Source organism: Chionomys nivalis, chromosome 9 (assembly GCF_950005125.1).
Source record: "Chionomys nivalis chromosome 9, mChiNiv1.1, whole genome shotgun sequence".
In the NCBI taxonomy this organism is placed as follows: Eukaryota; Metazoa; Chordata; class Mammalia; order Rodentia; family Cricetidae; genus Chionomys; species Chionomys nivalis.
In genome coordinates, this window is record NC_080094.1 from 46230653 (window position 1) to 46243896 (window position 13244).

General features: G+C 39.2%; 1 protein-coding gene across 1 annotated transcript in view; it reads left to right on the plus strand.

Moving 5' to 3' along the window:
• Positions 1-13244, plus strand: part of Anapc1 (anaphase promoting complex subunit 1) — an 80470-nt gene that overhangs the window by 42332 nt on the left and 24894 nt on the right. Inside the window, exons 27-35 of the mRNA XM_057780389.1 lie at positions 214-332; positions 2715-2986; positions 3903-4137; positions 5085-5176; positions 7842-7976; positions 8139-8221; positions 9214-9292; positions 9936-10010; positions 13024-13100. Of these exons, the coding sequence (XP_057636372.1) occupies positions 214-332; positions 2715-2986; positions 3903-4137; positions 5085-5176; positions 7842-7976; positions 8139-8221; positions 9214-9292; positions 9936-10010; positions 13024-13100 (1167 nt within the window). The remainder of the gene's footprint in view (positions 1-213; positions 333-2714; positions 2987-3902; positions 4138-5084; positions 5177-7841; positions 7977-8138; positions 8222-9213; positions 9293-9935; positions 10011-13023; positions 13101-13244) is intronic.

Genomic DNA, 13244 nt, shown 5'->3' on the forward strand with positions numbered 1-13244 from the left:
TCATTCAAAGAAAATAAAGCAATGTGTGTCTGCTTCACCATCCTGAAGATGTAAGAGTTGTGAGAGGAATTGCTGATCCTCCCATGTCTGGAGCGGAGGTGCTTTATGAGGGCCCAATTGTGTATTTTAGTCCCTCCTGAATAATTACCTCCTGTTAGAGTCCAACTATGAACTCTCTTAACAGTTTGTGTGTTGTTTTGTGTTTTATTATAGACTGCTCCAGTTGTGTCAGCGAACTATGGCCCTTCCAGTAGGACGAGGAATGTTTACCTTGTTTTCATATCATCCTGTTCCAACAGAGCCATTGCCTATTCCTAAATTAAATTTGACAGGTATGCTAAATTCTGGACTCATCAACAAAGGACCAAGGTCATACATGGGTGGGGGCCTTTTTTTTTTTTTTTTTTTTTTGAGACAGGGTTTCTCTAGCTTTGGAGCCTGTACTGGAACTAGCTCTTGTAGACCAGGTTGGTCTCAAACTCACAGAGATCCGCCTGCCTGTTTCCCAAGTGCTGGGATTAAAGGCGTGCGCCACCACTGCCTGCTGACGAGTGGGGTTCTTTTGTATTATTTTTGTTAAAACCAAAGCAGTGCTTCTATGCTCTCATTGATTTTAAGCATTAATATCACTATAGTGGTTATTGATGCTCATATAGCAAATTGTATTATTTACTTTTCTCTTGGCTATGACAAAATACTATGTCAAGCAACTTAGGGGAAGAGTCTCTTTGGCTCATGGTTTATAGGAATATAGTCCATGATTGCAAGGAAAACATGAGGACAGGAACAGCTATGGACTGGAGCTTCCTCAAATTCAAACAATTAGGAAACACACAGTAGGGGCTGTAAACCTCAAGACCAGCTTTCAGTGGCTCATTTCCTTCAATACTTCCCACACCTCGCCAAATACCACCATCTTCTTGGAATAGTGCCACCAGCTGGAAGCCAAAAAGTAGATGGAATATCGCCTATTACTAATTTTGTGTTTTATTGTGATTATTTTAAAAAATAAAAAGTTCAGAGAGTTATTGTTGATAAAAGCAAAACAATTTAGGACTGGGTGTAGTGGTGCGTGCCTTTAATCCCAGCACTTAGGAGGTAGAGTTCCAGACCAGCCTGGTTACACAGTAAGATCCTGTTTGTTTTATTTTGTTTTTAAATGTGAGGCTTGAATTTTAAATAATCTTTAAGTCTAATCTGTACAATCTTTAGGTTGTCTTGAGACATCCATTCTCCTGTGTGGCTAGAGGATACAAATCAGCCACAGTTCATCTACTCAGAATTTGTTTTCAGTGATGTTTTAGACATCTTTAAAATGGTGTTTTCAAAGCTCTAAGGATTTTGGTAGCTTTGTACAATAATCAGTATTTATTTTGAATGTCTATCATGTTGTCATCTTGGCACAGTGGACATCACATCAGTCTCAAAATGTCCATTGATGAATTGAGCTAACATAAACCATTCATAATATAAAGGTATGGTCATGTCTGTGTACACAATATGTATCAAAACTCAAAGGAATTAGAAAAATCCAGACTGAACATATAACATCACAAACATTTAATTTATATATCTTGCGGACCATCACAGTAGAGAATGTTCCTTTCTAATTCACTAGGTACTTCTCTGTAAACAGAGACTTTCTGTTTTGACACATTGTTTTGCTATGTAGCTCAGGCTAACCTCAAGATTTCTACCCTCCTTCCTTGACCTCTTAAATGTCAGGATTAGCATTTTAAATGAAACTGTTGTATATGTGTGTATGTGTGTGTGCATGTATTGGTGCCTGTGGAGGTGAAAGAACAGTGGTAGATCCCCTGTAGCTGTAGTTACAGGTGGGTATGTCACCTGATGTGGATGCTGGGAACCAAACTCTAGGTCTTCTTAAAGAACAGGAAGTGGTCCTGACAGTGCAACCATCTTTCCTGCTCCACATTTGGCATTTTTAATATCTAACATGTGTTAGATATTTACAGATATCTATGTGCTGAGGCATAGACATATGAATCAGTTAGGGCAGATTTACTTTGTTTTAATATCTAGACAACAGTATAGAAGTGAATGTTTGAAATACCAGTGTCCTCAGTCATCTGTTGGAATTTGTTATTCATGTAGTTAAACTGTGATGTGGCTCTCCAGTAGTTTCATTGTGCCTCCCTGCAGTTGCAAATACTGCAGAACAGTGAGAACCCTGACCAGATAATCAGTTATTTTATTGTGTGTTAGCAAAATGGACTCTGAAGTATTTTAAACTGTACAGTTTGTTGGTTGGTTTTGGAGACAGAGTTATATAACCCTGAACACTGACTGACCTGGAATGTATGTTGACCAGGTTGGGTTCCAATTCAGAGTTCCACCTGCCTTTGCTCTGGGGTCCTAGGATTATACGACCATGGTAATTACATATTATCATGCCCAGTCGATGTATGTATGCATGCATGTGTATGTGTGTGTATGTACCTGGGTGTATGTATGTGTACCATGTGTGAGAAGGAGTCAGAAGAGGCATTGGATCTCCAGGGAACAGAGTTACAGAGGGTTGTGGGTGCTGGGAACTGAACCTGGGTCCTCTGCAAGAGAAACAAGGGCTCTTAACGGTAGAGCAAATTCTCCAACCCCCAATAGGGGTTTTGAATGCAATAAAGGCAACCTTATTTCAAAGACCTGAGTTTTAATTTTGTAAATGTTCTTAATTCACTTCTTTCTCTACTTAGGGCGAGCCCCTCCACGAAACACAACTGTAGATCTTAATAGTGGGAACATTGATGTGCCTCCCAATATGACAAGCTGGGCCAGCTTCCATAATGGTGTGGCTGCTGGCCTGAAGATAGCCCCTGCCTCCCAGATAGACTCAGCTTGGATTGTTTACAACAAGCCAAAGCATGCGGAGTTAGCCAATGAGTATGCTGGATTTCTCATGGCCCTGGGTCTGAATGGGCATCTTACCAAGCTGGCTACTCTCAATATCCATGACTACTTAACTAAGGTGAGAACCTGTCATTCTATGTCTGGCATTGTGCAACACATACCTACTGCCCTACCTCCTAATTGTTAACTTGCCCTGTTTCATTCCTGCACCTCTAAGTATGTTCATCTCCTAGCAGGAAGCAGTCTTCCTGAAGTGTAAATCAGTGTGTGACCCTTGCTCAGAACCATTTACTCATCCCCCATTGCTGTCTGCTTCTGGGGCCTGTGTGGTCCTGCTCACTTCTGCAGCCATTGTACTGCTTTTCCATTGTTTTTCCTTTGAGTGTCCCACTTTCTGCCACTTTTCTGGCTGATATGTTCAGGTTCTTTAGAGATAGCTAATAATTCTCTAGCTCCTCCTAATACAAAATTATTAGTCTCCTTTAAGTAGTCTCCTATACTCTGTATTTGTAAACCAATTTTAGTTGTGGCTGTCTGTGTTTATAATTTAGCATGTTTTCCCTTATTAGAACACTATAAGAGCTGGTACCACATGTGTTTAGTTTGCCACTCTACTCAGTGCCTGCCATGTAAAGGTGCTTATTGAAAGAGGCAGGGGTTGTTTTATCTAAAACTCTTTGTGGGGCTGGGGAGATGGCTTAGTTAGTAAAGTGCTTGCCATGCAAATATGAATACTTGAGTTTGGTTCTCAGCACTCATGTAACAAAGCCAGCTGTGGTGGAGCATTTTGCAGTTCTGGTGCTGGGGAGGTGAAGAAAAGGGCACCTCGGGGTCTTGCTGGCAACCAGCCTACCTGAATGTTAGTCTTAGGTGTTGATGAGAGACTGTGCTTCAAAAACTAAGATGGACAGCTTCCACGAAACAACATCCAAAGTTAATCTCTGGCTTCTGAAAAATTAATCACACACACACTATTTTAAGAAAGCCATATTTGTTGTGGTAGTGTCTGAGCTTTATTTTGTTTACTTTCGTAGGGCCATGAAATGACAAGCATTGGATTGCTGCTTGGTGTTTCTGCTGCAAAACTTGGCACCATGGACATGTCAATTACCCGGCTTCTTAGCATTCACGTTCCTGCTCTCCTACCCCCAACATCCACAGAGCTTGATGTGCCTCACAATGTCCAAGTGGCTGCAGTGGTTGGCATTGGCCTTGTTTATCAGGGCACAGCTCACAGACATACTGCTGAAGTCCTGTTGGCTGAAATAGGTATGCAGTCAATATTGTTTAATCTTTACAGTGTACATTTCCGCTCAAACATATACCCATAGAAAACATATACCCATAGAAAATGATAAATTACGAAAATTAAGGAAAACTGATGCCCTAAAGCATAGAGTTAGTAGAATGCAGTGCTTTTAAAAGTATGAATTTTTATCATAAGCACACATACATATTACATAAATTCAAATAAAAATCTAGGAATAGTTTTTAACTTAAAAGCATAAAGTAAGTGCATGTTTTATTTATTATTAGTACTTAAACATTTTAAATCACATCTGATGAATGCTCTTGAAAATAATAAAAATCAGATTAAAATGGTTTTAATTTATTTATTTTTTTTTTTAGAGTAATTGCTTTCTTTTTTTTTTTTTTTTTATTTATTATGTATACAATATTCTGTCTGTGTACATGCCTACAGGCCAGAAGAGGGCACCAGACCCCATTACAGATGGTTGTGAGCCACCATGTGGTTGCTGGGAATTGAACTCAGGACCTTTGGAAGAGCAGGCAGTGCTCTTAACCTCTGAGCCATCTCTCCAGCCCCAAGTAATTGCTTTCTAAAGTGTTGTTGGGGTAAGCTAGTGTGGAAGGTCAGCAGACAGTTTTCTGGAGTTGCTCTCCCACCATGCGTGTCCTGGAAATTGCACTCAAGATTGTCAGGTTCTGCCTGCCCAAAGCAATTGTCTCTTTCAAAACTATAATTCTTACTTCTTGGCAACTTTCTGGTAAAAACCAAGTTTTCACAGTATTTGAATATCATTGCTGATAGAAGCTTTGATAGGTAAATTTAAGAACCTTTGGGAACTTTAGATCAGCTGTTAAATTGGATGCCCTTTGGACAATGTCTTTATCTTAAGCATTTGGTCTCTAGAACTTTTACAGTTGGGATTTGTAATAGGCTGGCTTGACCTGTGCTTCTCTGCCTTCCATAGGGCGCCCCCCTGGTCCGGAAATGGAATATTGCACTGACAGAGAGTCCTACTCTTTAGCTGCTGGCCTGGCCCTGGGTATGGTTTGCTTGGGGGTGAGTAGTCTGTCTTCCTTGCTTTTACCCCGTGCGTCTGTGTACTGAAAGGAACAGCCTCACACTTAGCCCTGAATGCCACTCTGCTGTCCTGTCGTGCCACCCAGAATTCAGCCTTTTCTTCTTTCTGGATTATTTTCCCAAAATTTGCAGTGGAGAAAAATTATAGTGAAGTGAGACTAAGATTTCTTGGGCTGGAGATATGGCTCAGTGGTTAAGAGCATTGCCTGCTCTTCCAAAGGTTCTGAGTTCAATTCCTGGCAACCACATGGTGGCTCACAACCATCTGTAATGAGGTCTGGTGCCCTCTTCTGGCCTGCAGACATACAGACTATTGTATACATTATAAATAAATATTAAAAAAAAAAGATTTCTTGTCCCTGACTTACATGTGTTTATAGTTAAACTATGATATTTCTCTTTCGTTTTTATTTTGTGTGTATGAATGCTTTGCTTGTACATATGTCTGTTCACTGTTTATGGGCAATGCCTGCAGAGGCCAGAAAATGGCATTGGATCCCCCTGGAACTAGAATTACAGATAGCTACCATGTTTGTGCTTGGTATTGAATCCGGGTCCTCTGGAAGAATAGCTAGTACTCTTTACCACTGAACCGTCTTTCCACCCCTGAAATTTCTTGAAAAATGTTCAAGAGCTAATAAGATAAAGAATGGTAAATCACTCTGGAAGAAAATAGGTCTGGAGAGATAGCTCAGTGAATAAGAATGCTTGGTATAAGCGTGAGAACTTGAGTTTGGATTTCAGAACACACTGAGAATGATAGAGCAGGATACCCAGCATCCTCCTGTGGTCCCTGTGCATTGTTATACACAAGTACCCATACATGTTTGTATGTGTACCTGCACACACAATCAAATGCACCACACTCAGACACGTATGCTTATTCACACAAATATAATGATCACTCTTTTTCTCTCTACACATACACGAGTAGAAAAATAGTGAAAATATTAATGATTAGAAGCCTTAATCTGTCATAATCACTAGCAATAGCCCTAATCTTCTTTTGCTGCTCTGTTAATCAGTATATTACAGTTGCCATAGCAGCTCTTGCTTTGCAGTGTCAAGTTAATTCATCTCTAACTCCATCCAAGAGATGTCTACAAAACTACCCAAAACATTCCATGTAATTATTGTTTTTTACTTGGTATGTGATTGCCTTGAAAACCCACCAATGTCGTGTTCTAATCAAACTAAATGATATTCAAAATGTTGTAGTGGAACATGTTGCTTCTTATGTGTATTCTAAAAATCTGTCATTGTTGCCCATGTGTTCTCTCCTCACATCTGACGTGGGAGCTAAAGAGGCAGGTGGTACTATGTAAAAAGCTGTGAATTGGGCCTGGAAATTTGGTTCAGACATGGTGAATGTGATTATTTGACTACATTACTGTCTGTTGGTTAAGCAACCCCATGACTGTTGAGCAGAGCTGCTGTATGTGACATTCAGTCCTGCCATTTAGTAGCTAGGTGTTGTAGGGAGTCCACTTGGTCGTTCAGCCGCCCTGGCAGCTCAGACCCAAAATAATCATACAGAAACTATATTATTTAAATCACTGATTGGCCCATTAGCTCTAGCTTCTTATTGGCTTACTCTTACATCTTAACCAGCTAAAGTTCTGGTGTCTGTCTCCAGCGGGGCTACATGGCTTCTCCTTTACTCCACCTTCTTTCTCCCAGCATTCAGTTTAGTTTTCCCTGCCTACTTCTGTTCTGCTCTGCTGTACTATAGACTCAACGCAGTTCTCATTAATCAGTGGTAATTATAACATACAGAGGGGAATCCCACATCAGCTAGGTAGGTAGGTAACCTTGGGCTGGGTTCAGTTGCACCTCCTTCTCATTATAAATGGGATTCTCACTAGTAGCTGTTCGGTAGTGTCCTTGTTTTGTTCTGTTGCTGTGATAAAAAACTGACCAAATCTCCTTAGGGGAGGACGGATTTATTTCTGCTTACATTTCTATTCTGGGCAGGAACTCAAGTCGGAAACCCAAAGCAGATAGCATGGAGGAGTCTGTTTGCTCACTTTCTGGCTTGCTTATAGGCTCATGCTTAGCTAGCTCTGTTTTATAACCCAGGACCACTTGCCTAGGAATCGTACCTTCCCCTTGGGCTGAGGCTTTCTACATCCATTAATAATCAAGACAGTCCAGTCTCATCTAGACAATTCCTCAGTTGAGGCTTTTCTCTCAGGTGTATCAAGTTAACAAGCAAAACTAACTAGGACAAACAGGATTGCTGAATTGAGTTAATTCATTTTAAATACAACAAAATTGAGCATGTTACTGAGTAAGCATTTAGTAAGTTATTGTACTTGCCTTAGAGATCACAGGTGCAATAACAGTACTTATGTGTTCACAGTTCAGGTTCTGAACATATACTTGGTCTTTCCCCTTACTCTTAGTGTTGTTATGTCATTGACTTTATATATTTTATGAAACCAAAGAATGTAGATCTGAATGTAAACAACAATTTTTGAGAATTAATACTTGATATTAGTTAATGTGTAAAATGTTTATTGTAATTGGAAGAAACATCAAAGTTAAAATGCCCTCTTCTGAAGTGTCCCTTGGTTTATGGGTGTGTGTTACTGATTTACTGCTGTAAGACTTCTTTTCATCTCAGTTATTTGATTTTTTTCAGCACGGCAGCAACTTGATTGGTATGTCTGATCTCAATGTGCCTGAGCAGCTGTATCAGTACATGGTTGGAGGTCATAGGCGTTTTCAAACTGGAATGCACAGGGAGAAACATAAATCTCCAAGTTACCAAATCAAAGTAAGTCGAATCAGAGTTAGAGATCAGAATGCTACAAGCTGGAAGGGCTAAGAGGCTAGCTTCAAAGTAGTGTTTTCCTACCAATGCTTAGTAGTGTGCTGATGGTATGTATACTCATCCTGGTGAATTCAGAGCTATTACATGAATACCTTCTTTCACCAGGAAGGCGATACTATAAATGTGGATGTGACTTGTCCAGGTGCTACTCTGGCTTTGGCTATGATCTACTTAAAAACCAATAACAGGTATGAGCACCCACCTGTCCCTTGCATGACATGTGGTGTCCTTTTTGCCCTCAGCAGTATAATCTTCCCATGTGTATCTCTCCTGTGCTAGAGCAGCCTGATGTATGTTCTCTCAGATAACAGAAGCTGAGTAGACTTTATATTATGTTTTCTTTGGTAATGCTAATTGTCAGGACTCTTGTCTTACTATGTTTAGGTTATTGGTCCCAGGACCCCTAAAGACATTAGAACCCACAAAAGCATGGGATTTGTGTGTAACCTATGTACTTCATCTTAGTACTTAAAATCATCTATAGATTACTTAAAATATGAGATACACTTATACATACCATATAAATGGTTGTTAATACTGTATTGTTTCTAGAATAATGATTAAAAAAAATCAAAAGACCATCTGTTTAATCTAGATGTAAGGTTTTTTTTCCCCCTCCTGGTACTTTTGAGTAGATGTGGAAGCCCAAAGAGCTGCCCAGTTCCTTTCTGTATTTTGGCATATCCTTGTGAGTACTGTTGAAGCCAGAAATACTGAGCATTATTCTGTATTTGGTTATCATTTATAAAAATGGTTTATGCTTTGTTTAGAAGCTTTTCTAATGACCAAACCTTCTGCTTTCTCAGTCTGTTCTGAGTTATGTCCCCAACTCACCTTAATTCTTTTAATTTGGAAAATGTTCTGAGATTCATGAAACTCTACAATGTTCTAAATTCCTTCAATTAGGAAAGTTCTATGCAGAATTAACAAAGTGGTAACAGATGCTATGTCAGTGTCTTCTGGATACTGGAGCTATTTCATTGAACAAGACAAAACTAAAATATCCTCATGGAACTGACATGTTATAGTGAGACATAAAAATAAATATTATATCAGCATGTGTGAAGCATTAATGAAAAAGTTAGACCTTTACTGGAGGAGAAAATGATTGGATGTCTTTTGAGTTTTGATTACCTGGCCTTCTTGAGCAGTAACCTTCATTGATGTCCTCTGCCAACAGATCCATTGCCGACTGGCTGCGAGCTCCTGATACCATGTATTTGCTGGACTTTGTGAAGCCGGAATTTCTCTTGCTTAGGGTGTGGTGCTTTGTCATTTTTATCTTTCTTGACATGAAGGGGACTTTTTTTTTTTTTTTTTTTTTTTTTGTGATCCTCAAGTTTAGCTTACAATTGTAAATGCCTTTCCATGAAAGGCTTTTACTTTTAATTTGCCATGTTTTTCTGATTGGCAATGTTCTTTTGAAGTTTCTCAAAAAGAGCTTAGGAAGGCTAGGAAAGGTGACCAACCTGGTAATACTTGGGATGATGTTTCTTATATTATTGTTTAAAAAAAAAAAAACTACTAAAAGGCAGCTCATGACCAGTATTATTCATATTATTAAGGATGCGATAGTACTGTTAAGGTTGTAATGAGAGTATAGCTTAGTACCGTCTGAAATTGTACTGCATTTCTTTAATGTCTGAACCTTTACATTGATGTATAAACTGAGCTATGGCTCTTTCCTTTGTGATTTTTTTTTTCACAGCAAACCATTGAAACTTTGATGATGATGAACTGAATTTTTAATTTTCTTTAAGATCTAAATCTTTATATATTTAGCTGATAGTCTGTGTTTTTTAAAGTAATCATTAGTTGGGAACTAATCTTTATTTACGGCTATAATTGTTAGGAAATAGGTCAACTTTGCCTAATTAATTTTGTCTGTAATTCATTTTTAAGACACTTGCTCGGTGCCTGATTTTGTGGGATGATATTTTACCAAATTCCAAGTGGGTTGACAGCAATGTTCCTCAGGTAGGTACAAATGATAAATACTGTAACTTTAATAACATAAATTGTGATTTCTTGCAAGATATCCAACATACTATAGAGTATTTTTTCTCATGAAGACAATCATGGTATTTTTCTTTTAAAAAAATTGTTATTTATTATTTTTAAGTGTGTGCACATACATACATAAGTGCTGATGCTTGAAAAAGCATCAGATCGTCCTGGAGCTGGAGTTACATTGCAGTTGTGAGCTGCTTATAGTGGGTTGTGTGAATTGAATTCAGGTCCTCTGATGGAGTAGTGCATTCTTGTAACTGCTGAGTAGTCTTTCCAGCTCACCTTGTGGGTTTATCTTTTGAAGTCAGAGGAATATTCATTTTAAAAGTGCATTCTGAGAGCCAAGGAGATGGCATAGCAGCTAAAGTGCTTGCATTGGTCCAGAGTTAAAACATCCAGTTCTTGCTCCTTCACACTGGCCCTACTTTGCAGGGGTGGTCATAGGCTGTGGTGTCCTGGTCCTGCTAGATGTCACCATTCTGTGAGCCCTTAGTTCCCAGATCTGTTGGAACCTTGAGGCTATCTCTGAACCTCTCCAGGCTATCTCTGAACCTCTCCAGTCTATCTCTGAACCTCTTCAGGCTATCTCTGAACCTCTCCAGGTTATCTCTGAACCTCCCCAGGCTATCTCTGAACCTCTCCAGGCTATCTGATAGAGGGTATAGACTGGCATGGTGGGATGGGTGGTGCTGGAGTCTTCCCACCGATCTTACTCTGAGTACTCTGCTCCTGTGGTGGTGCTTTCTGAAATGGATGTGCTGGATATGATATTAGGGTTCCCAGATCCCATGTAAGTCCTGGTGGGAGAAGGAACAGCTGAGACCAGACATACTGGTGACCTCTGGGTTTGATTAAGAGATCCTTCTTCAATGGATAAGGCAGAAGAAGGGTCAAGGGAGATGCCTGGCCTCAACCTCAGGCATCTGTACCCATGTACATAAAGGTGCAGGCGCACGTGCGCACACACACCTACAAGCTTGCATGTATACATGCCATATACCAGATGAAAAGAAGTAAAAAAAAAAAAAAAAGTCGTATATTGACCACAAACCTCTCAGCCTTTAGTCCTCAGAGGCTTTAAAGTTGTATTGTTTAAAATTAAACTGGAGCACTCTTAATGTTTTATATTCTAGTTACACATTTATCTAAGATTCTGTTTATAAAATTTGCAGTCTTAGGATATACTAAATGAGCTGAGTATTTTAGTTAAAAGCAGCAGTCTACTTTTTAACAAGACTTCAGAATCCTTATTAGAACTAGCTGCTGCCAGTGTGTCCTGCATTGTTTCCATGCCATACGCGTGGTAGAACACTTCCAAAACTAAAATGTGAATGGACTTTATGTGAACACCCATGTTACTGATGCATGCTATAGGTAACATTTTACTGTAGAAGCTCGTTTAATCGCATCTGTTTGCTTACCCATCCCGTTATTTTATATATAATTTTGAATATATTTGCAAGTTGTAAATAATAATGAACTTCTCCCAAACATATAATATATGTATCATTATCTAGATATCAGTATTTATTTTCCTATTAAGTTAAGTTTTTTGAATCATGGAACACACAATTAAATGTACTGTTTAATGAGATGTGACTAGTGGTGTGCCTGTGGACGCAAGCTTGTGTCCTGTATGCTGCTTCTCTGAACACTCCTCCTTCCATACTCAGTGTGCTAGTCTCACTGATGAATTGACTTTAATGGTGTCACCTACAGTACATATCTTTTGTGTGAGCCTTCCACTCAGTATGGTATGTGCTGTTACTGAGTGTGTTCATAGTCTATCCTTTAGGTTTATTCTGTCATGTGAACATGTCAGTTACTTTTCTGTTGTCTTTTGTTGGGCACCTGGGCAACTTCAGATTCTGGCTGTTGTGGATCAGGCTCCTGTGAAGATTTGCAATAATTAGTGCATAGCTGCTGAAGTTTAGTGCATTAGGTTACGTGGGCATTGGGCAGAATCACCAAGATAGGATGGGCAAGGGCAACCCAGAAGCAAGGGCTGTTAGGACCTGGCTGATCTCCTACTTGGAATCCACCTGTTTTTGCCTCCTCAGTGCTGGACTCAAAGGCACACACCACACTCCACCTAAGGGTTGGTAGTCTCTTGTTATTTGCTGTACACCTCTACCTGCTTGCAAGTGATTCTCTGTCTCTCTGTCTCTCTCTCTCTCTCTGATCTCTCCTGTTTTTATTTTTTATTTTTATTTTGTAATTTAAAGAGACCATAGGATGATGGGGAAAAGGAACCAGATTCTAGAGGACTTTTCTTTGCAGTTGTTTACAACTCATATTCTTAGTGATGCTTTTTTAGTTGATGATCAAGTGTGGTGTTATGACTATGGTTGGTGGAACTGTATGATAATAACTAGCTAACACAAAAGACTTCTGTATACAGCTTGCTAATTCTAAGAGCTGTCAGTGGATTAACTTCCATTATGTTCATTTATGGATTAGTCACAGAGCTGCCAGGTGTGTGACCTTAAAGTTGGCTTTGAAGCCAAGCCCAAGCTCCAGTGTACATATTCTGTTAAAGACCCAAAGGAGGCCCAGTGAGATGCCTCAGTGAATCGGTAAGGGCTCTTGCTGCCAAGCCTGTAACCTGAGTTTAATCTCAGTAACCTGTGTTTGCTAGGAGAGAATTGTGGTTATAAGAAATTCTCTGACCTTTACATGCACCATGACTCGTTTGTGTGCGCCCACACACAATAAATAGAGAAATAAATACACAAACAATTTTTTAAAAAAATTCAAAGGAATTTAGACATGCCTACTGTCAAAACAGAAATAACCTGTTCTTATATGAAGTTAAAGGTAAGTTCTAGTATATATTATTGTTACAATCAGGTTATCCATGTATGTATAAATCACTCACTTTGGAGTTTACTTTTTGTAAATACAGCCATGACAGCTAGTTTATGGCATATTCGTAGCTTTAACAGTGGTGTTCAGACATTCTTGCTTTCTGTCTTGACAGATTATAAGAGAAAACAGCATCTCTTTGAGTGAAATTGAATTGCCTTGTTCAGAGGACTTGAATTTGGAAACCTTGTCGTAAGTAATGTAATACATAATATTAACTATGTTAGCACCTGTCAGATCAGTTTCCTTTCATATGAGAACCATTGGCTGATTTGAGTAATTCTGAATCCATCATTTTTATAATCATTATTTATATGATGTTCATAGATTGCTTGT